We start from the raw sequence: 21,827 nt of genomic DNA, 5'->3' as shown, positions 1-21,827 counted from the left end.
CAAAAAAATCTCAAAAAAATACTTAGACCATTTTTGCAATTTTGTCATTTTAAAAAACGAAAAAAATTAGAAAAATAGAAGATTTACTCGCGCTTTCAAATTTTTTATTTTTCTTAGATTTTTTTTCCAAAAAATACGTATTTTTCCGCAACCAAACTATCATTATCTCTCTTTCAATATCTAAAATACAATAAGGGCATAAAAATATGCCGTGGAAAAATCAGTCCCCGTTTCCGTAGATTGAGAAAAATCGAAACCAAAATCACCATCAAGCGCCTCCCCTTTCGACGTCTTCGAGCTTCTCCAAGTTTCTCTCCAAACACCACAAGCAGAGATGCCAGGGCCAACAATGGAGGCAGAACTACCAGTGGAACCACAATCATTGAAGAAGCTTAGCTTTAAAACCCTAAAACGGGCTCTCGATCTTTTTTCTCCTCTCCACAATCAGTTTCCTCCTCCTGACCCCGAAAGGTTTCTTTTTAAACCCTAAATTCGATTTATCAATGTAAGTATTGCAATGTTTGATCTGATTGTTCTTTATGTAATTCTGTGCAGCAAGAAGATACGGATGAGCCATAAGGTTAGTACGTCGCTGTATTTTCACTCAGTATATGGCTTCATGTACTGTTTTTATTTTCTTCCCTAAGTATGTTAGTTTCATCGTTTTTCTTAGACCAAACAAACTAGTTTTTTGATCAAGACATGATATGAATTGTTCTAATTTAGAGAAAAAGTTTGAGAATCACGTTAAACTGTATCACAATGATACAAATAGAACCACGTTTCATTCAATGTTTGATTTTGAATTTGGAATTGTGTAATACTACTATGTTTGATATTTAGAAGTCTCTGGATCCTCTTATCTTTTTCTTGAATGGAAAGAACTTACACTATTGTTTCTTGCGTTTGTGATCATTACTTTTGAATGTATATTATGTGGTTTATATGTGTGCATTACTTTTTAATGCAGCTACACGTTGAGTATGGGGGGATAAAAAGTGTGCCTAATCAGCCTATCAAGAGTTCCTCACAAAATCAAGCTACACCTTCAAACTCAAATGCTCTTGTTCTACCAGGTACACACACTGATGATTTCCATCATTCTTATCAGCATTAATCTTAATCTTGTTTGCATGTTGATTCTTATTTACTGTAATTTAGACTCCCTTAAATAGCAATTGCAATGACACATGATAGTTTGAAAGTAAGATTGTTGAGCTATTGTCACACTGAATTATGCTGCTTTCACCTTCAAGTTGTTGTTACTTGGAATCATGAAAGCCTAAAAGTACAATGCAATTATACCACTCACAATGACTTCACATTTTACACTAGAATCAAAAATGTTTATTTAACTGATGTCATCAACTTTGATATTATACAATCTATGCAACAACAACAGTTTACCCTTTTAGCTTTTTTTATGAAATGAAAGTTAAATTACTCAGACCAAATAACATCATGGATAGAATAGTAAGTATCATCTTTTGACTTATATAAAATTTTTTGTAGGCACTGAAAGTTCTAAGAAGAGTGGTGCTCAGAGTGATTTAGCCATTACTCCTGTTCAATCAAAGAACCCGTAAGCATGATTTTAATATTTTTTAAAAGATATACTTTTTAATTGATAAACTGAATTAATTGATTATGTATGTATTTGTTTGACAGAGGTGATGGCAATATGAGTGGGAGAAGTACTTCCATCATTCCTGCTCATGGGACTTCAGAAAGGTTTGAAATTTTTTTATTATATATTTCACACATATATATATATATATATATATATATATATATATATATATATATATATAAAAACTTGTGTTGTTTTATTTAACAAATCTTTCCTATTTGATAGTTTATTAATAGTTTTGAGTTATTTCCAGTAGGAATCTTTCAACTGCAGCCCTTATGGAAAGAATCCCTAGCAGGTGGCCACGTCCTGTATGGCATGCTCCATGGAAGAACTACAGAGTAAGCACACTTATTTTTATGACAAATGTTTTTTTTTAAAAAAATATTTTATATGTTTAATTAAATGTGGTAATATATTTACAGGTGATTAGTGGCCATTTGGGATGGGTGAGATCTATTGCATTTGATCCAAGTAATCAGTGGTTCTGTACTGGATCCGCAGATCGAACAATTAAGGTAATAATTATAATGTTTTAATTATCAAATCCATATTTTTATATAATTATTGTTTTTAAACATGATAAAATGTTGTGTACAGATATGGGATGTGGGATCTGGAAGGTTAAGGCTCACACTAACAGGACACATAGAACAAGTTCGAGGTTTGGTTTTTATTTTTTTTTAAACTTGACTAACAATATATATATATATATATATATATATATATATATATATATATATATTACAAATTTTAATGTTTATTAATTATTGCAGGGCTTGCTGTTAGCAGTAGGCACACTTACATGTTTTCAGCTGGTGATGACAAACAAGTTAAATGCTGGGACCTAGAACAGAACAAGGTTCATATCACTTAAACAAGAAACATAAAATCTTTTTTTTTTTTTTTTTTTCTTTTTTCTATTTTATATAATTTTCTTAAATATTTTATTTTTGAAAGGTTATTCGTTCATATCATGGGCATTTAAGTGGTGTATATTGCCTTGCCCTTCATCCCACTATTGATGTTCTACTTACTGGAGGCCGTGATTCTGTTTGCCGGGTATGAAATTTTTTAGTTTATAGTAAATTACAAAAATGGTCCCTCTATTTTCTGATTTTCACCGTGTTTAGTCCAAATTTGTTTTTGTTTTCAATTTTGGTCCCTGCAACCTTGAAATAAGGACCAAAGACAGAAAGTCACAGGGACCAAAATCGATACTAAACCATGAAAAAAGTAACAAAAGCGAAAAATATTTCAAAGACAGGGACCGTTTTTGACTATTTGTAATTTTGTATTATAGTTTAAAGTTCAACATATGAATAATTTCAGGTGTGGGATATTCGTAGCAAGATGCAAATCCATGCTCTTTCTGGCCATGATAATACTGTTTGTTCAGTTTTTACTCGACCTACAGTAAGTAAATTTACTTTTAATAAATATTATTTTTAGTAATTCAAAAGATTAAATTTTTACATCTTATTCCAGGATCCTCAAGTTGTTACTGGCTCACATGATTCGACTATAAAGTTTTGGGATCTTAGATATGGTAATATACTTTTTTATTCAAAAAATAAAAGTAAATATATTGTAGGCTTTTTTTTTTATTGGAAGTTAGTATTTATCTGGAGTTGTTTATTTTTTAGGTAAAACAATGGCAACTCTTACTCATCACAAGAAATCTGTGCGTGCATTGGCTCAACATCCTATTGAGTATGTATTTTCAGCTTTTTAACTTTTTAATTTTTATCGGTTTATTTCATATTTTAATTGACTAATTCATTTTTTTTATTTACAGGGATAGTTTTGCTTCTGCATCAGCTGACAACATAAAAAAATTTAGCCTTCCAAGAGGAGAATTTTTGCACAACATGCTGTGAGTCTATTTTTTAATACCATTTAATTTGATTTATAAAAATTAAATTAAAAAAGTATCTAATTTCACCTGTTTTTTTTTATCTGTAGTTCCCAACAGAAGACAATAATTAATGCAATGACAGTCAATGAAGAGGGTGTCTTAGCTACAGGAGGTAAGAGTTTCTTCATAATCATTTTTATAAAAATAATTCTTAAAATATAAAAAGTATTTTTTTTTCACTTAATATTGACTGACTATAATAATCTTTTTGATGAAAGGTGACAATGGGAGTTTATGGTTTTGGGATTGGAAAAGTGGTCATAGTTTTCAACAATCTCAAACAATTGTTCAACCAGGTACGTGTCTGTCTTTTAATGCTTCAAATAGCAATCTACTTCTAACTTTATAATTTTTATTAATTTACACTATAAATATTTATTTATTTTTTTTATAAAATTTTATTAGGGTCATTGGATAGTGAGGCTGGAATTTATGCATTATCTTATGATATGACCGGATCAAGGCTGGTTACATGTGAAGCTGACAAAACAATTAAAATGTGGAAAGAAGACGAAAATGCCACTCCAGAAACTCACCCGGTCAACTTCAAACCCCCGAAAGATATCCGTAGGTTTTAAACATGGAGGGGCATTTTTGGAAGTTTTTGTTTTTATTGTTAATTGTGTTGTAATGTTAAAAAAGTTTAGTTTTGGGATATTTGATAAAAAAAAAGAGAAAATTAAATAGTTGTGTGATATAATGAGTGTGGTGACAAAAATGGGACCAGTGTTTATTTAGCATGTCTAGGAAAGAAGGGCCTTTGCAGGTTTGTCATGAAAATATGCTTCCTCAAAGCTTAAGTAGCATGCAATTTTCTTTATTTATTTACTCATGTTGTTTGACTTGGTCAAACCTTAACTTTTTGAGGGACCAGAGTGTCCACCTAAAAGATCACAATCCATTTAAACTAATCATTGTTTTATTTTTTTGTTATTTTTGGCAATCGACTTTTTTTTTGGTTACTAAATAGGCTACCAAGAGGGAGTTTGGCTAATGTTTTTTTTTTAAAACGAGAGTTTGGGATTAGTTTATGTTGTAACAAAATACAATGAGTTGGTATGTTATTAGATTTTGACAAGTTATGCTTATATATGTAAAATGACTAAAAAAAAACATGGATAAAAGAGTTAATTTGTATGTGTCCATAATTATTAAAATTAAAGAATTATATTATTAAAAAATATTGAGAAAATTAAATTATTAGTTCATTATGAACTCAATATTAAAGTGCCTTAAATAATCAATATAAGTATTCTCTGTGTAGCATTACTTCGGAGTTGGGACTAGTTTATGCTTTTTTTTTTTTCTTTCTTTTTTTATCTGTTGTATTTTTATTTACATGACAATGAAATATTAGATAGAAACTAATTATATTCCTTAATAATAAAAATAAATGTATACATTCAATACTCAATAGTAAATAGTAAACACATCACTATACAATAAAAATAAAAATAAAAAATTAACACCTATATTATTCTCCATTGAAAATGTTTCATCAAAACTCAAAAATATGAAATTAAATACACAAACACATTTATTGATAATGGACTAACCAATTTTTGTATTTGACTATTTTCGTATGAAAGTATTAACTACAACCATCATAAATCTCCAACTACTTTGAATATATTAATATGAAATACGAAAATACACTACATATGTTTTGTGGTATTTATTGTGACATGTTCTAAATAGTATACATAACAAATCAAATGTTATAATTTCTTTAAAAACTAAAATGAGTTTTTAGGTATAATTTAAGCAATTGTTGTCCAAAAAATAGTGTAAATTAAGTAATCCAAAAATATGATCTTTTTAAGTCTTATAGGGTCTCGCCAACGTTGCATGTGGGTCTCGTCGACATGTAAATTATTATTGCTCTTTTATTTATAAATTTATTTTATGTTTTTCAGAATCATCCTGAAAATTATGATGTTCATGATTTACTTTTTATAATTTATTATAAATAATCATTATCCACTGTATACTTGTTTACAGTATATCTAAAATATGGTTAATAATTAATAATATTATTAAATAATATTCGATTTAGTTTTGTACATTTTTTAGGGAGCAATGGTATGATTTATTTTTTTAAATATGAATAAGTATAAAAAAAAGATGTAATGATTAAGACAGAAGTTGTGTGTTGGATGTGGGGACTTTTGGAATCATAGACTCTCTTATCACACAATGCAATTTGACCTTCCCTTCTTCCAGTATTTTTTTAATAAGTGATTGATCTCTTGTAATAATTATAATTGATTTTAATTTTTTTAAATAGTAGTTGTTATAATATCTTAAATGATACTGTATTTAAGAAATCTTGGACCTTACTGTCTGGAATTTTTAAATATAATGATTATTTTACAACTTAAAAATAAGTATAATGCTTATAAATATTCAAAATTTGCAAGTCTGGCGACATGGACATCTATCAAAAGTTACAAGGGTTTTTAATTAAAAAAAAGTAACATTTATTAATTGATCTTATTTTATGGTTGCTCCAATGTTAAAATATTATTGTGATAAGTTATTTTAATTAAAAACATAGAGGATTCATAAATTTGCAATGTATAGATATCAATTGCTGATCTTTTTCAATGATGTCTATTTTTTATGCTTTATATATATATATATATATATATATATATATATATATATATATATATATATATATATATATATATATATATATATATTTATGATTTTTCTTAAGTGACATTTGATTCGTCGAATGTTTATGAAGAAATTGAAATTAAAATCCGAAACATTTTGGTTAGCAGAAAATAAAACTGAAATCCAATTTTATATTATGTTTAATTTGATTTATGATTTATAACTCAACGATAAACAAGTTTGTTATGTTAAATTCATATGAAAAGGGAAACTATAAACAAGTTAAGGATAATTGCTTAAATATTTTTGACATCTAATATTTTAAAATATCAGATGTTTGTTACTGGATACATAAAAAAATGGGATACATATTGACCAACTTAAAACGCCATCCAAATAGCCATAAAAATAGGTAAATTATAGTAGTATATAAATAAATAAATATTTTTAACAAATGGCTATAATCTAACAACTACATAAATCAAAATTTGTTTTCTATGATCTTTGTTTAACTTGACGAATTAATGTCAAAATCGAGTCGGTTAAATTAATCAGCAAATAAAAAAAATATTATTGATGAATTAAGACATAAAAAATAAATTGGTGGGTACTTTAGATCTATGAAATCTCACTACAAATTAATAATAGGAATCTGATTCACTCTCTCATCCTAAAACTGTAACTGTCATTTAATGAAATTGATTACGATATATAGTTTTTATTTAAATTTTATCAAAAATAATTGTTGACATTTAATGTATAGTTGAATTATTTTTTTATTAAAAGTTCGTATTTGTTTATGATGGAAGATTGAAAGGGGCATCTAAATGTAATAATTAAGATGGGTAATTAATAAATTATTTTATTAAAATATATATGGCATGTTACAAACTATAAAAGGGCTTAACATCATTCTTACTCACTTCCAAGAAGATTATAAAGATCTCACCCAAGATATAAGGATCTCTCTCATTTCGAGTGCTCTTTAGCAGGAATGTGTGTTCTACTTCTATTATACGTATCAATCTAGGATCTTGTAATTCGGTTTTTATTTTCTTAAATCAAAGAATTTATGCAACCCAAAACCCTTTTCATCAGTTTTCATATTTGTTGTTTCCTAAAAGCACAAATTTCTGAGATTTTGTAAAGGGGTAGTCTCAGAATTCTAAGTGGGTAGTCTTCATTTTGTGTGTGGGGGCAATCTTGGTACTTGGTGCGAAAATGTGGATCTTGTGGGAACCAAAAATTGGGGTTTAGATTAGTTTCTTTGATTGGGTTTGATCTAGAAAAGGGGTTTGAATTTTGACTTTCCGAGAGGATTTAAAGCCACCAATTAGGGTTCTTGTGAACACAATCATAAAGACGAGAAAGTTGACTTTTTCTTTTCATTTCTTGACCAGAAGAACAAACAAGAAATTTTCTTCAAGAAAAGGTAGGACATGATATGCTAATTTTGGTTTCTCCTTTGTGGGTTTTTCTCTTTCTGCTTCAAAGATTGAATCTGTGTTTGTTAAATTGCATCTTCATATCTGTTCTATACTGTAATCAGCTAAAAACCCTAAAGTTATCCGTTGGTCTTACACTCTTACTTACAAATTCAAGATCCTTTTTATACGTTTAAAATCTGTAGTGAAAATCTTTGTTTTCTGTATGTGCAATCCATTTGATGTCGAGTTAATGTTGATCAAACATGAATCCAGTTGAGAATTTGAACTCATAATTGGAATCTAAAAGAATGTACTTGTAGTTTTTTCGTTTCCCAAAATTAAAAAGAAAAAACTAATATCTTCCATAATCCATATGCAAAAAGATCCATTGGGAATTGTCTAAAATCGCTCATTTCATGGTATTTTAGTGTTGCTTTCTTGCTTCTTTTTGCATTTTAGCAACCATAATGATTAATTTGCAACAAGCATGAATGTTAGAAAATTGATCTAATAGGACTGATTAGTCTTATTCATTGTTTAATTTCATACTTTAAATCTTGAAATTTCACAAACACTTTCAATTATTTGTCAAATAGGTCTTGTTTACATTCATCAACATGGGTTCATTTTGCACCAAGCTGATTCCATGTCTGGTTTCACCACACAAAGCTTCAATTCTCGAGGACCCAAATGGTGGTATGCATTCCATATTTCCATAATATACCCTTCTGTCATTTTTAGCAGTTTATTATAATAATTTGAAACAAAAACTCTCTTTTTTTTATCAATAGGGAATGAAGAGGAAGCTGGAAACTTGCCTGCATTTAAAGAATTCAGTTTTGAGCAACTTAAAAACGCAACATCAGGTTTTGCAACTGAAAACATTGTATCTGAACATGGTGAAAAGGCTCCAAATGTCGTCTACAAAGGGAAGCTTGAAAATCAAGTGAGGATAGCTGTTAAAAGGTTTAACAGATCCGCTTGGCCTGATTCCCGACAATTTTTGGTACCAAAAAACTCAATTTTTTGTCCTATTTTATGAAATTTTATAACAAATTTATGTGAGAATTTGATTTTATGAACATCAGGAAGAAGCAAAATTGGTTGGTCAATTGCGTAACGTGAGGCTAGCAAATCTTCTTGGTTGTTGTTGTGAACATGATGAACGACTTCTTGTAGCCGAATATTTGCCTAATAATACACTCGCCAAACATCTTTTTCACTGTAAGGAATCGTTCATGATCGACTTTTTAAAATTCGAAACATTATACTCTTCAAGAATTAGTGATTTTGGATAAGAAGGCTAAGTCCGATGATGTTTTTTGCATTTGATTTTTCATAATCGTTCAAAATGGTTCATTCTTGCAAAGTATACTAGTGTCTTTTAAGACGTTTTCACAAGAATCGGGGTTAGCAACGAAAATATTCAATATTACGAGGGGGTTTATGTAAATTTTGTTGATCTAGGGGAATCACAGCCGATGAAATGGGCAATGAGGTTACGTGTGGTTCTCCATTTGGCAGAAGCTCTTGAATATTGTACTAGTAAAGGCCGTGCTCTTTATCATGATCTCAATGCATACAGAATTTTGTTTGATGAGGTGGAAATTTAAATTTCAATTTTCAATTTTTTTTAAGACCCAATATTCATGCATTACATTCTTGCAGGAAGGTAATCCAAGACTTTCTTGTTTTGGCCTAATGAAGAACAGTCGTGATGGGAAAAGTTATAGCACCAATCTTGCATTTACTCCTCCTGAGTATTTAAGAACAGGTACATTCTTTTTTCAATGTAGTTTTTAATTACGTTCTGAAAAAAGAAAATGTTTTTTGACTTTTGAGGTCAAAGGGTCCGATCTTTTTAACTTTGATTTTGAAATGACTTCTTAAATCTTGTTGCTTTAATGTTTTTTTTTTTGAAAATGTGTTTTCGTTTTATAGGAAGAGTGACACCCGAAAGTGTGATATATAGCTTCGGAACTCTTTTGCTTGACCTTCTTAGTGGAAAACATATTCCTCCAAGCCATGTAAGAATACATGTCCACACTTTCCATTTATGTATAGATATATGTATGTATGTGGGCCCATTTGTTATGTAGAACAAATTGTACTACTGTGTTTAGCTGAGAGTAATGTCAATGGGTCTTGTGTGTGAAAAAGACATGAATGCCCTTCTTATTTGGTTTATAATTTCAGGCTCTTGACTTGATAAGGGATAGGAACCTTCAAATGCTTACGGATTCATGTTTGGAAGGGCAATTTTCAAATGATGATGGAACCGAATTGGTTCGTTTGGCTTCTCGTTGTTTACAATATGAACCCCGAGAACGCCCAAATCCAAAGTCACTAGTAGCTTCCTTGATTGTTCTTCAAAAGGAAACCGATGTTAGTTCATTATATCTTTAAATTATAAATTCTTGCATTTAAGTATTTTGAAAAACATAACATGGTGAGATTATTAATTTTTCTTATTTTTACAGGTTCCATCTTATTTGTTGATGGGTATCCCGGCCACAACTTCATTCTCACCTCGATCACCACTTGGTGAAGCTTGCTTGAGAATGGATTTGACTGCAATTCATGAGATTTTAGAAACAATTTCATATAAAGACGATGAAGGACAAACAAACGAGGTTCTTACTTCTTACTTATTTATTCACAAATCGCAATATTATTTTTATTAAGAAAAAGGCTTCTTCTTTCATTCATGTGTCCCATTTGATTTCTTGATTTCACATAAACTGGGTCGGACCCATGAAAGGAGGAAAGTAGTAGGACCCGCAAACTGGATTCCTTTTGTAATTTATTACTATTATCAAATTGAACATGGGTAAAACTAATAAAGCGTGATTTTTTTGAATTTTGGAAATTGATCCTTGTAATTTGTTGTTACAGCTCTCGTTTCAAATGTGGACCGATCAAATGCAAGAATCATTGAATTCAAAGAAAAAAGGGGATATGGCATTCCGACACAAGGATTTCAAGGATGCAATAGAGTGTTATTCACAGGTTCTTTCTTTTGCACATTTCCGATCGATGATTATTTATTTTATTTTTTTTTGTCAAAATTGCAACGCTGAATGTTAGTAAAATGTCTAAAATACCCTTTGGAACCACCAAAGAAACTTTTGGCAAAGAATGTGCATGACCTACGTTTTCTGTACAAGTTATGTCGCACCTACTTGACTACTTCTTTCCCACAAAAAAAAAACACTTACTTGACTTAACAGTTAACAGTTAGTCAAAAGTCTAAAATGCCCTCACATAGTTATTTACTTATTTAGTTGATTGATATGCAGTTCATTGAACATGGACCAATGGTATCACCAACAGTGTACGCGAGGCGTAGTTTATCGTATCTGATGAATGACATGTCACAGCCTCAGGAGGCATTAAGTGATGCAATGCAAGCTCAAGTGGTGTCACCCGTATGGCACATTGCTTCATATCTACAAGCTGCCTCACTTTTTGCCCTTAAAATGGAAAATGAAGCCCATGCTGCCCTTAAGGAGGCTGCAACCCTTGAAGCCAAGAGAACCTCACCTTCCACCAATGGATCTGCTCAATGATCCACTCGACACTTGTTCATATCAGTCAATCTTTTGATGTAAATCTCTGAAATTTCTTGTCGACTTAGAATGAGATGTTTGACTTTTTCACTCAATGGTCAAATGCAATGGCTTTTTCATGTTGATTTTGGGTTTTTGATTTTTTTTATATGTTATTTGGGACCTTGTGTTAATGGGAAGATTGAAATAGGAAAATTGCATTCTTTTGTTGGAGATTTGGATGTAAAGCAAGCAACTCAGTTGACTAGTTTGTGTACAAAAATATTTATTGTTTATTTTTTTTGGTTTGTAAACTCTATTTATTAGACTATTCCCATTTAGAACCGAACCCCACCTAAATATCTATTAAATAACTAATTTCTTTCTTTTCCACCTATTTAACCCAACTAAACATAAATTTTCACTCCCATTAACAACTCAACCTAAATCAATTTTTAATTTTTTTTATTAAACAATCATAATTTATTATTCTTTTCTTTTATAATAAAAATTATTAAATTTATTTAAAAATTCCAAAACAACTTAATTATTTATTTAAAATAAAAAAATATAAAAGTATATTTATGTATATATAAAAGATATTTTAGAATCATAAAACATAATTAATAAACTAAATAAATCAAGTTACAAATGTAACATTATATATAAAATTCCAGATATAGAAGGTGCAAAGTATATATTATTCATGAATGTCAAATTTTTTGTCATATATACTCAATTAAATTATTTTTTAGAGCTATATGAGCATCTATATTACGAAGTTGTTTCCTATTGGTCATATAACTATCAGTAAAGTATTTAAAATGTTGTTCATCATCTTGAGTAGAGTTGTTTAATTACTGGTTTGTAGGAATGTGTGTCTCGTCCATCCTTAACGATCATATTATGAATGATTATACACACCATCATAATTTTTCTCATCATATCTTTGTCCAAACTAGACATAAACGTCGAAAAAAATGCAAAACAAGCTTGTAAAACTACAAATGCTCCTTCAACATCTTTTCTAGCGGCTTCGTGACGTTCATCGAACAACTTGTGTTTTCGGGTTTGTGGAGCAGTTATTGACTGGACAAAGGCAACCCATGCAAGATATATTCCATCAGTGAGATAATATGACATATTACTTTCCTGAGCCATTCACGACGTAACTCACATTTGGTGCTCGGTCTGCCAAGACATCATTAAAAATAGGTGATCGATGGAGTACATTAATATCATTGCATAAACCCGGTGTTCCAATGAATGTGCGTCATATCCATAAGTCATACGATGCAACGTCTTCCAGAATGCACGCTCAACATTTTACACATAACTTCATTAAAAACAACCAAGTTGCTAAACTTCTTGTCCCATTTGCCTCGTAAATTTTATGAGCTTGGTTCTCATTATCTTTTTGGCTTATTCCACTCTTTTTTCGACGATATGCTTTCTGGCAGGCATCAACTCTCTTTTGAGCATTTTCACTAAGTCGATTATAACAACCTCTCATTTGATCCATGTTTTTTGTTACCCATCTTTCCTCGGTTTTCTTGTTACCGATCTTTCCTCGGTTTTCTACATGGGCTTAACCATACAATGCCTTTACTTGCCCATAATGATTCCTTTTTCTAGTTTTTGCCACGAAATCTATTTTGACTAGCAATACACCATGAAGACATTAAAATGATATCTTCTGCAACATTCCATTTATTGCCTCGTGGTTGTGTTTTAGTGTTTTGCAAGGTATGAAGATTTGTAGTGACAAAAGCTTGATTTGGAATTGATAAAAAATGTATTTTCATAGTTTTGAGTATTTTGAAAATCTTGAGAACCACCAAAATTCAAATCAAAACCATCTCGAAACGAAGGATCCATGACATCAAATATTCAAATACGAAGTTGAAAGAGATTAGAAATAGAAAACCAAACTTGGATATGGAAATATGTGGATATTGTAGTCTATTTATAAAGAAAAAAAATCATAATTTTTAGTAATAATTTTATATTTTTTGTGAATATTTTTAAGAAAATCAGATATGGTGAACATTTCAAGAATGTGAACATTTCGATGAGTTGTAACTTTTAATAAATATAAAGGGCTATGTAGATAGATGTGAAAGAAAATAAACAAGTCCTCTTCTTTGTTACTAATTGGTACTACGTCCCAAAATAAAATGTAAATGCTAGCTAGATATGAAATTTCAATAAAAGAGGTTGACGATAATTAGGTAAATACATAAAGTGTCCCTCGTTCAATACAAAATAAACTTAAACTTCTTAGATCAAAAAATTAAAAATACATACAGTAGATTAGGGCCCAACCGGGTTCGAACCGGTGACCTATTGATCTGCAGTCAATTGCTCTACCACTGAGCTATGGACCCGTTGATGTTAATCTGTAAATGAAAATGAAAATATTGTCAAAAACGCAAGTTTAAAAAAAAAAAGAAGATAGGGCCCAACCGGGTTCGAACCGGTGACCTATTGATCTGCAGTCAATTGCTCTACCACTGAGCTATGGACCCTTTGTTGTTATTCATAGGATCATTATATTTAAATACAATAATTATTTTCAGCTAAATGGTACAACGATCCAAACATAGGTATAGAGCAGTCGAACTGTCGAACAACAATAACCCATTTCACGTCATAAAGTAATCGTCATACCACCTTAATAAACATACGTCTAAGCATGCAGAAAGTACAACCCACAAGGCAAGCCACATATGCAACACAATCTTCTTCTTCTACCCATATTCAATTCAAATAACTCACTGAGTTGCGGATCAAAAAAAAAAAAAAAAACAACTAGGGTATGCAGCCCTTTAGCTGAAAAACCGCAATGTCAATCCCTATTAACTGAAAAACCGCAATGTCAATCCTACAAAAATTAAGAAAAAGAAATAAACACTTAAAAAAGAATTAACATTGCAGTGAACTTCGGCTTTATGGCAGGATGAACTTCGGCTTCTGTCACAACTCTTCCCAGACTTCGTTCGGATCATTGTCCGATTATCATAGTCGGTGAATTTTTGGTTTACGGACAGTTCCCTTTTATTTTTTTAATTTGTGGATGTTGTTATAGCATTCGGGCTAAATTGTCAAAGTGGAAGGCAGTTCAAAAAAAAAATGCAACACAAAGTAGTAGATTTGAATAAAAACAAAAGTACAAACAAAAATACCATTCAGGCATTCATCATCGGTGTTACATCCATCCGTTACACATTCTAAAATACCAATGTACTATCCATCTTTCAAACAAAACCAGTATCATCCTAATCAAGATTCTGCAATGTCGGGATGATCCGGTATCGGATTAGCTGCCCGAAAATCCTCTTTGGTTCTACCATAATAAGCCGCCAGTTTGCCGCCCGGAAAAGTCACAAAATTCCAACCGAAAGCTGACCCTCCGACAACGTAACTGCCTGGAGTTACTTCTTCAGGGTGGTGCTTATTGGCGGTAGGCAGATCTTCAGAAGCTTTTCTGGTGACCACCTTTTCCTTCTCTGCTGGCGGCGGCTGTGGTGGCTCAGCCGGTTTGACCTCTGGTGGTGGTGGCTTTTTCTGATCATGAACACCATCGATTCCGTTTTTACACTTTTCCATGGTGATTGTGTCTGTTGTCATGTCTTTGTATAGCTTCATTAAGACCTTCATTTCTGTGGAATATAGAAATAAAAATGGAAATGAAAATGAAGTTTATAAAACTATGATTGTCCATTGTTATATTTAAAAAAAGAAAAAAAAAAAAAAAAACTTACGTTGGCTGATTTCATGAGCAGCTTTGGAAGTCTGGAAGTCTGGAGTTCGGAGTACCTTTAAGATGAGAGGGATTAATCAGGAATTTGATGCAAATAAATTGTAAAAGAATATGAATTCATAACTGTTCTTATAAGATTTGAAGTAAAAACGAATTCTATGCGACTTAGTATGAATGTTTATAGAAATCCAGTTGAAAATCATAAACCCTAATTTGACTAACGATCATTGCACAAGCCCATAACCAAATCATGAGTAATTGAAAAATCTCCCAGCTGTAACTTACTATGAAAGTTTAGTGTCTAAAGAAATCCAGAAATTAAAACTTTAGGATCTATTCGAGAAGTTAAACCTAAATTAATCATAATAGGCAGGGCAAAAACAATAAGATTACAAAACAAGAATTAACATAAAAATTCAAATTGTATGACGGAGCAACTATTTGAACAGATCGAAAACAAGTATACTAACTGGAAAGAGATGAAATTAGGGTTTATAAAACAAGACGAAAAGTGCGTACAAACAGAGCATCATTTGGGATTTGTTGTTAAGACTTGATTACCTCAAGGAAATGAGGACGAAGATCCTTAAGAACGGCTCGAATCTTGAAGTAATTTGAGTCTTGGATGTTGACATTGCAATCAGAAGGACGTTTTTTGGGATTTGCTTGGAGATTTTGGGGACGATTCGGGATTTCCATTTTGTATATTGCAAGATTGAAGTAAAGAAAAGTTGTCGACTTTGGTCAGTTTGATTTCAACTTCCTAGATTTTTGTAAAAATCAAATCAGAGATATTTGAGGCAATGGAATGTATCTATATATATACGGGTATGTCGATAATTTTTTTTTTGTTCAGAGAGTTATGTATTTTTATTTATTTATTTATTTTTTAATGATTTGATAGGTAAAATACTTTTTGAAATGTATATATATTTACTAAGATATTTTATTTAGTCCTTATTTTTTTTTTTTTGTAAAATAAACCCTTATACTTTAATAATATGTACACATTATGTCATTTTCACCGGATTTTACAGATTTTGCTGACGTTGAGAGTTTATTTTACAAAAAAAAAAGAATAAGGACTAAATGTGTATATTTCAAAAAATATCTTACCCCATCAAGTCATTTTCCCTTTCTTTTATTTTGTTGACATGAAATACCAAGGTGACATCCACGTATCCACAACGAAAATTTTCCAACTTTTATTCATCATAAAATAGAGGGAGAAGCCCGATCTCCGGCGAATCCTTTGTGTGTTCTTACATATCACTGGTAGCAAGGATGAATGATGACAAAAACATCAAGGTCGAAGGGGGAGGCAGGAGGAAGTAGAGACGGTAGTTGGCGGCGAGGAGCTGCTCTGGTAGCTCCCTCGTCGATTCTTTCTTCTTTTTCTAGCAACATATCTCAAAGATGGAGGCAAAGACAGACAGATCGGAGAAACACAACAGGTAAAGGGTGTTTGGCTGTTGTTGTTCGACCGGAAGGAAGAGAGACGAGAAAGAGAAGGGTCACCGCCCTTTTCTTGTTGCTGGAGGATCACCCACCTCCGGTGAATAAGCTAATTAATTGCTATTTAGTGTCACTTGTGCTTCCACATCAGCAAAACCTGTAGAATCCGGTGAAAAGGACCTAATGTGTACATATTAATAAAGTATAAGGGTTTATTTTACAATAAAAAGAATAAGGATTAAATGTGTACAATTCAAAAAGTATCTTACCCTATCAAGTCATTTTCACTAAAAGAAAATTCGTATATGACTGGTATACCGGGTATAGCCGATCACAAGGATTGCATTGTTATAAAAAATAAAGTATAAGAGTTTATTTTACAAGAAAAAAAATAAGGACTAAATGTGTACATTTCAAAAAATATCTTACCATATCAAGTCATTTTCCCTTTTTTTTTCTCGTATCTAACACTTGTTTTGTTTTTGTTTTTATTTTTTTTTTTCATGGGAAAACCTTAGAAAAACCCAACATATTTTCACCAAATGCTTAAAAAAACTACTATATTATTTTTTAGTATACTAAAACCCTTATATTTTCTAAAATTCTTATTTAAGGTTTTCTAAACTTAGAAAAACCTACTCTATTTTCATGAAAGGATTAAAAAAACCATTATATATTTTTTTTAGTGTATTTAAACCCTCGTATTTTTTAAAATATTTTTAATCTAATGAATTGTAACAATAGAAACGTCAAGAATCGAGTACCTAACAGTTTTGGCTATCTAGGATTTACCGAACTCAATGTCTTAAAAGATACATTTTGAAAAATATAAGAGTTTTAACGTACAAAAAAATTAATATAGTGGTTTTTTTAAGACTTTGAAGAAAATATGTTGGGTTTTTATAAGATTATCCATTTTTTCATCTAACCAGTATGGTTTATTATTTGAATAAATCCGAATTGTCCAATTAGATTATTTTGTTCAAATATTCGAATTTTTGGATTGGTTTCAACAAAACCGAATTATTACTTTGAATTTCAGATTGGTTTTGATTTATTAAAAAACAAATACTTCAAAAAAACTGAATAACCATTTTTTTTAAATATATATTAATAATTATTTATTTTCAAATAGATTAAAAAAGTTTCACCTAATAAAAAAACTTAATATGTATTTTTCTTTCAAAAGTTTTTTATCTATGAAATACTAAACTTTAGTAGTCGTTTAAAACCTTTTCATATCCATAACTTATGGAGGTTTCAAAAATTAAAACTCTTTAGATCAAACTTTTAAAACTAATAAAATAATCATATTATTTTATCTTTTATTAAATTTGACCTAATTCAACTCATAAAGCAAATTATTCAAATTTTACAAATAATTAGTTTTCCACAAGAACAAGTAATTATCTTAAAATTTGACAAAATTCATGTTTTTTTTTTCTTTTCAACTTTGAAAATAAAATATTTGCATCAATATAACAGAAAACAACCCGTGGCTCTGATACCACTGTTGGGTTTTGAGCATTCTAACACTTCCTAAGTGTACATGCAACCCTAAATACCTTGGATCTATGTTTTCTCTATTATACATGCAAATAAGAACATCCAAGGTATTATCCTAATCTAGCATACAAAAACTATGAATGTAACAAGATAGAATACATACCTCTTGATGTAGCTTGATGTCTTCAAGCTTTAAGAGCTTAGCCCCAATAGTGTGGAAGCCTCAAGTGGAATCACAAATCACCAAGACACCTTGGAATACTTTAGAGAATATGATTACTTGGTTCTCTCTAGTGAAATTGGCTAGCCCTTCTTTAGTGTATCCACACTAGTGCCAATTTCACCAACCAAAGACATCTTTATATAGTATGGAGGATTAGGGTTAAACCCTAATACCCATGACCTTTCATTTCCTAGGATCCATGGGTTAAACATTCCATGGACTATCCATGAAAGCTTAGCCTAACCTAAATGAACTTGGCCCATTCCATATATATAAGAGTCCATATTTAATTAGTTCCTTTTGATCACTTAATTAATTATAAATTAATTCTTGATCAATACTAATTAAATAATATGATTCCATATTAATATATTAGAACTTATAATATATTAATATTAATCATAAACATACTATTCTCAAAAGATTATCCATATAAATTGTGTCGGTGAAGTGCAACCCAAATGGACCATGCCGGGTCGGGTCAAGTACATACCAAATATAGTTATGGACTTAGACATTAATCTAACAAGTTCATCATGGTTTTAAGAGCTACGATTGTCGGTCGGTTCCTGAAGTCATGCTTGCAACTATAGTTATTAGACTTATCCAAGTGGGAGACTGTTGGATAAGTTGTCTAAGTCCATAAATATATTTGAGATGTACTTGACCCGACCCGACATGGTCCATTTGGGTTGCACTTCACCCGAACAATTTATATGGATAATCTTTTGAGAATAGTATAAGTTATGATTTATTAATATATTATAAGTTCTAATATATTAATATGAAATCATATTATTTAATTGGTCTTGATCTAAAATTAAGTTAGAATTAATTTAGTGATCAAAGGTGTGACTAATTAAATATGGAATCTTGTATTTATATAGTGTAGGCTAATGCTTATTTAGAATGGGCTAGGCTTGCATGGTAAGTCCATGGAGCTTTAACCCATGGATCTCATGGAAATGAAAGGTCATGGGTATTAGGGTTTACATGGATGTAACCCTAATCCACCACACTATATAAGTGAGTCCTTGGCACTTGAAATGGACTAGTTGTGTGTGAGTAAAGGTGGCCGATTTCTACAAGTGTTCATTCTCTCTCTAAAGGTTTCTAAGGTTTGTGGTTATTTGTGACTTCCATTTGAGACATCCACATTATTGGTGTTGGGCTCTAAAACTCCAAGCAATCAACCACTACTAAAAGGTATGTAACTCTACTAGCTTATTAAGTTTCAAAGTTCCCCATGCTATTCTAGTTAGGTTAAGAAACTTGGAAAAGCAAATTTGCATGTATCTTAGTAAAACATAGATCCAAGGTTTCTAGGGTTTCATGTACACCATAGGAGTGTTAGAATGCTCAAATCCCTTCATTTGAACCCAAAGTTCTTCTCTAGGCAACCGCCGATCATACAAGAACAAATGATAAAACCACTGAACCCTGACTTCATTGGAGAACTAACCCGCTAACCCTAACCAAAGATCCTCCAAACAATACACCTGAATTGATCCCGACAAAGAACCAGAACAATAGCTGAACACGTTGACTCCCGCTCAACAAGATATGACCTACTAAAGATTCATGGAAGACTCACGACATACAGAATGGCATATAACAATCTATGATAACCCAAACAATAGCAGAGGACAAACCCGGGATATAACTTACTCAACCCAAGCAGAAATCCAACGCAATAAAAGTTCCTGATATCAACCCGAAGAAAATAGAAGATGGTATACCCGCAAAAGCATTTGAAGGAATCCTGAGTTACCTCGACCATCCTGAGGTCATGGTGCAAAACTCACCTCCAATCCCAAATGACAATAACTAACAATAGGATCCTTTTTCCTGAAGGATTCTAAGGATTTACAAGCTTTGGGCTCTAGATAAGCCACCAACTGTCCTGCTACAACCTCGGACCGAAAGGCCCCAAGATGACCATCCAAGGGCTCCAAATCCCTTCCTTGACCGAACCAAAGACCATCGAGGTCCATTCCAAAACATCGTTAGTAATATCCGATAAGAAGAACTCCTGTGACCGCGCATCGATTGACTCAGTACCTGCTCCTAAGCCAGAACCAGTCTCCACATCCCATTCCTGAGTGCTCAACACCATACCGAAACATCTTGCAAAAAAATCCGAATATACCCAAGAATCCTCAACCCACAGACTTCTTAGATTCTCCAAGACACTCCCCGATTCAAGTATGGATCTTGTGCTTTCAGTAGTACGATCCCTATACTACCTTACACACCTATCCATACTTTCATCAATAATCCTCCTGAATCCTCTAAGTCACCTTCTCAAATCCATACATTAAACACTCGCTACCCAACACAACAAAATCCATCAAAGCAATCCATATGCTTTCCTAGGTTCCCGACCTCACCCTGCCATCAGTTGTTGAAGAACTCATCATAATGTTAGTTAGATATCTCATGAACACAATCACATGCAACAAAGCTTAGATAATCCTTTGAGTAACAGACTCATCCTTACAACGGTTAGACTGAAACGGGAGCTGTGCAATAAGGTCAAATCCATCACTCTGCGATTATCCAACCTTGCTACATGTTACTAGACATATTCACTCAATAGCTAACTCACATCACTTATGAGTCCTACAAAGCACAAAGAAATCAACATTTGTGCAGTAACACTCCAAACCATAGAATAATCACAAGCATCCAATCCCACATACTACAACCCATACTAGGAGCTCCTACTCCTGCTACCGATTGCCTAACGCATACAAATCATACCCAATCCAACATCCCATGCTTCCTAGACTACCAGGCATAACATATACGGCCAACCTATCACTGGATAATCAAAACTAACATGCAAGTCTACAAGCTCATACAATAGGCATACAAAGGCATTTCTCCTAGCATTCTATCCTGCAAAAATTGAGTAGCTCCTTAGCTCTAACTAGCATGCGATTCACAGATGCATAAATCAAAGCATATTAGATAACATGTATGGGTATTTTGGGAGAAACTTAATTGAGCTCGGTCGATTGCATGCACCACACCCTTTCTTGTATTAGAAAACTCATTTTTCCCTTTATAAATCACGTTTCTTTTATTTTGTAAACATCACCAAATCCTTAGCTTGAGTTTAGACACACACGAGGGTATGTCTGAATCCCTTAAACCAAGGCTCTGATACCAACTTGTAACGTCCCAAAAACAATGACATAAAATTTTCGTTTATAGATTAAAAAATCATTAGTACATATTATTTTCATAAAACCAAGGTAATTTGGATTTAGCAAAACATCATCAAATCAGAGTAAATCATGGAATGCAGAAACATGTAGGGTGTGATCTGCAATCATCTCAAGCTCTTCCACTTGAAAACCAAGTACCGGAAACATAAACTGAAAACTGTAAGCACAAATATTAGTGAGTTCCCTAAGATACCACATACCACACATACATAAAATCACATAATGGGCCCCTCCCTACAACATACCTCGTCCGAAATTGGGCCCCGCCTAGCATTGAGCCCTGCTCGGTAGACAGATATGTCAATCACCAGTCCCCGCCTAACATCAGGCCCAGCAAGGTATAAGAATGTAAACATGTAAAAATATAAACATAATAACATAAAAACACATAAACACACAACACATACCATAATCACAAAGATAAATAACATACATACTAGCTTTCGGGCCCCGCCCGACATCGGGTCGTACCCGGTAATCATAAAGCATATACCAATAACTA

At 31.8% G+C, this 21,827-nt stretch overlaps 3 protein-coding genes and 2 non-coding genes across 6 annotated transcripts; 2 read left to right on the top strand and 3 right to left on the bottom strand.

Moving 5' to 3' along the window:
- The first annotated feature begins 201 nt into the window (after positions 1-201).
- LOC111878538 (protein pleiotropic regulatory locus 1) lies at positions 202-4,459 on the top strand. Of its 2 annotated transcripts, none has more exons than XM_052770266.1 (17): positions 202-471; positions 556-580; positions 971-1,076; positions 1,513-1,582; positions 1,669-1,731; positions 1,884-1,971; positions 2,056-2,148; positions 2,231-2,294; positions 2,407-2,492; positions 2,591-2,692; positions 2,963-3,046; positions 3,119-3,179; positions 3,277-3,343; positions 3,429-3,506; positions 3,596-3,660; positions 3,767-3,844; positions 3,954-4,459. In XM_052770266.1, the coding sequence occupies exons 1-17, from the start codon at positions 335-337 to the stop codon at positions 4,124-4,126; spliced, it is 1,440 nt and encodes a 479-aa protein (XP_052626226.1). In that variant the 5' UTR covers positions 202-334; the 3' UTR covers positions 4,127-4,459. The 2 variants fall into 2 exon arrangements, with proteins under 2 accessions (XP_052626226.1, XP_052626227.1); XM_052770267.1 differs by having other exon boundaries at positions 207-471; positions 1,887-1,971.
- A 2,627-nt stretch (positions 4,460-7,086) lies between these two features.
- LOC111878527 (serine/threonine-protein kinase BSK7) lies at positions 7,087-11,379 on the top strand. The gene is made up of 11 exons (XM_023875042.3): positions 7,087-7,602; positions 8,194-8,293; positions 8,389-8,603; positions 8,686-8,821; positions 9,065-9,198; positions 9,266-9,371; positions 9,539-9,624; positions 9,794-9,982; positions 10,078-10,230; positions 10,493-10,606; positions 10,897-11,379. The coding sequence occupies exons 2-11, from the start codon at positions 8,215-8,217 to the stop codon at positions 11,164-11,166; spliced, it is 1,482 nt and encodes a 493-aa protein (XP_023730810.1). The 5' UTR covers positions 7,087-7,602; positions 8,194-8,214; the 3' UTR covers positions 11,167-11,379.
- Positions 11,380-13,460: 2,081 nt separating this feature from the next.
- TRNAC-GCA (transfer RNA cysteine (anticodon GCA)) lies at positions 13,461-13,532 on the bottom strand. Its single transcript has one exon. It is a non-coding gene; the product is annotated as a tRNA-Cys (tRNA).
- A 69-nt stretch (positions 13,533-13,601) lies between these two features.
- On the bottom strand, positions 13,602-13,673 carry TRNAC-GCA (transfer RNA cysteine (anticodon GCA)). Its single transcript has one exon. It is a non-coding gene; the product is annotated as a tRNA-Cys (tRNA).
- Positions 13,674-14,278: 605 nt separating this feature from the next.
- LOC111878558 (uncharacterized) lies at positions 14,279-15,694 on the bottom strand. The gene is made up of 3 exons (XM_023875076.2): positions 15,470-15,694; positions 14,910-14,964; positions 14,279-14,807 (listed from the first exon to the last, which is right to left on the bottom strand). Exons 1-3 carry the CDS (start codon positions 15,605-15,607, stop codon positions 14,428-14,430), a joined length of 573 nt encoding a protein of 190 aa, XP_023730844.1. The 5' UTR covers positions 15,608-15,694; the 3' UTR covers positions 14,279-14,427.
- Between the last annotated feature and the right edge of the window lie 6,133 nt (positions 15,695-21,827).

This window comes from Lactuca sativa, chromosome 4 (genome assembly GCF_002870075.4).
Source record: "Lactuca sativa cultivar Salinas chromosome 4, Lsat_Salinas_v11, whole genome shotgun sequence".
In the NCBI taxonomy this organism is placed as follows: Eukaryota; Viridiplantae; Streptophyta; class Magnoliopsida; order Asterales; family Asteraceae; genus Lactuca; species Lactuca sativa.
The sequence above is the reverse complement of the archived record's forward strand: the minus strand, read 5'-3'. Positions and strand labels throughout refer to the sequence as shown.

Coding starts and splice junctions, on each gene's coding strand:
- LOC111878558 (XM_023875076.2), bottom strand. CDS start 15,607: ATGGAAATCCCGAATCGTCCCCAAAATCTCCAAGCAAATCCCAAAAAA. Junction 14,965..15,469: donor TTCGTCCTCATTTCCTTGAG/GTAATCAAGTCT, acceptor CTCATCTTAAAG/GTACTCCGAACTCCAGACTT. Junction 14,808..14,909: donor TGCTCATGAAATCAGCCAAC/GTAAGTTTTTTT, acceptor TATATTCCACAG/AAATGAAGGTCTTAATGAAG.
- LOC111878538 (XM_052770266.1), top strand. CDS start 335: ATGCCAGGGCCAACAATGGAGGCAGAACTACCAGTGGAACCACAATCA. Junction 1,077..1,512: donor AAATGCTCTTGTTCTACCAG/GTACACACACTG, acceptor AATTTTTTGTAG/GCACTGAAAGTTCTAAGAAG. Junction 3,507..3,595: donor GAATTTTTGCACAACATGCT/GTGAGTCTATTT, acceptor TTTTATCTGTAG/TTCCCAACAGAAGACAATAA.
- LOC111878527 (XM_023875042.3), top strand. CDS start 8,215: ATGGGTTCATTTTGCACCAAGCTGATTCCATGTCTGGTTTCACCACAC. Junction 9,199..9,265: donor ACAGAATTTTGTTTGATGAG/GTGGAAATTTAA, acceptor ACATTCTTGCAG/GAAGGTAATCCAAGACTTTC. Junction 9,372..9,538: donor TCCTGAGTATTTAAGAACAG/GTACATTCTTTT, acceptor TTCGTTTTATAG/GAAGAGTGACACCCGAAAGT.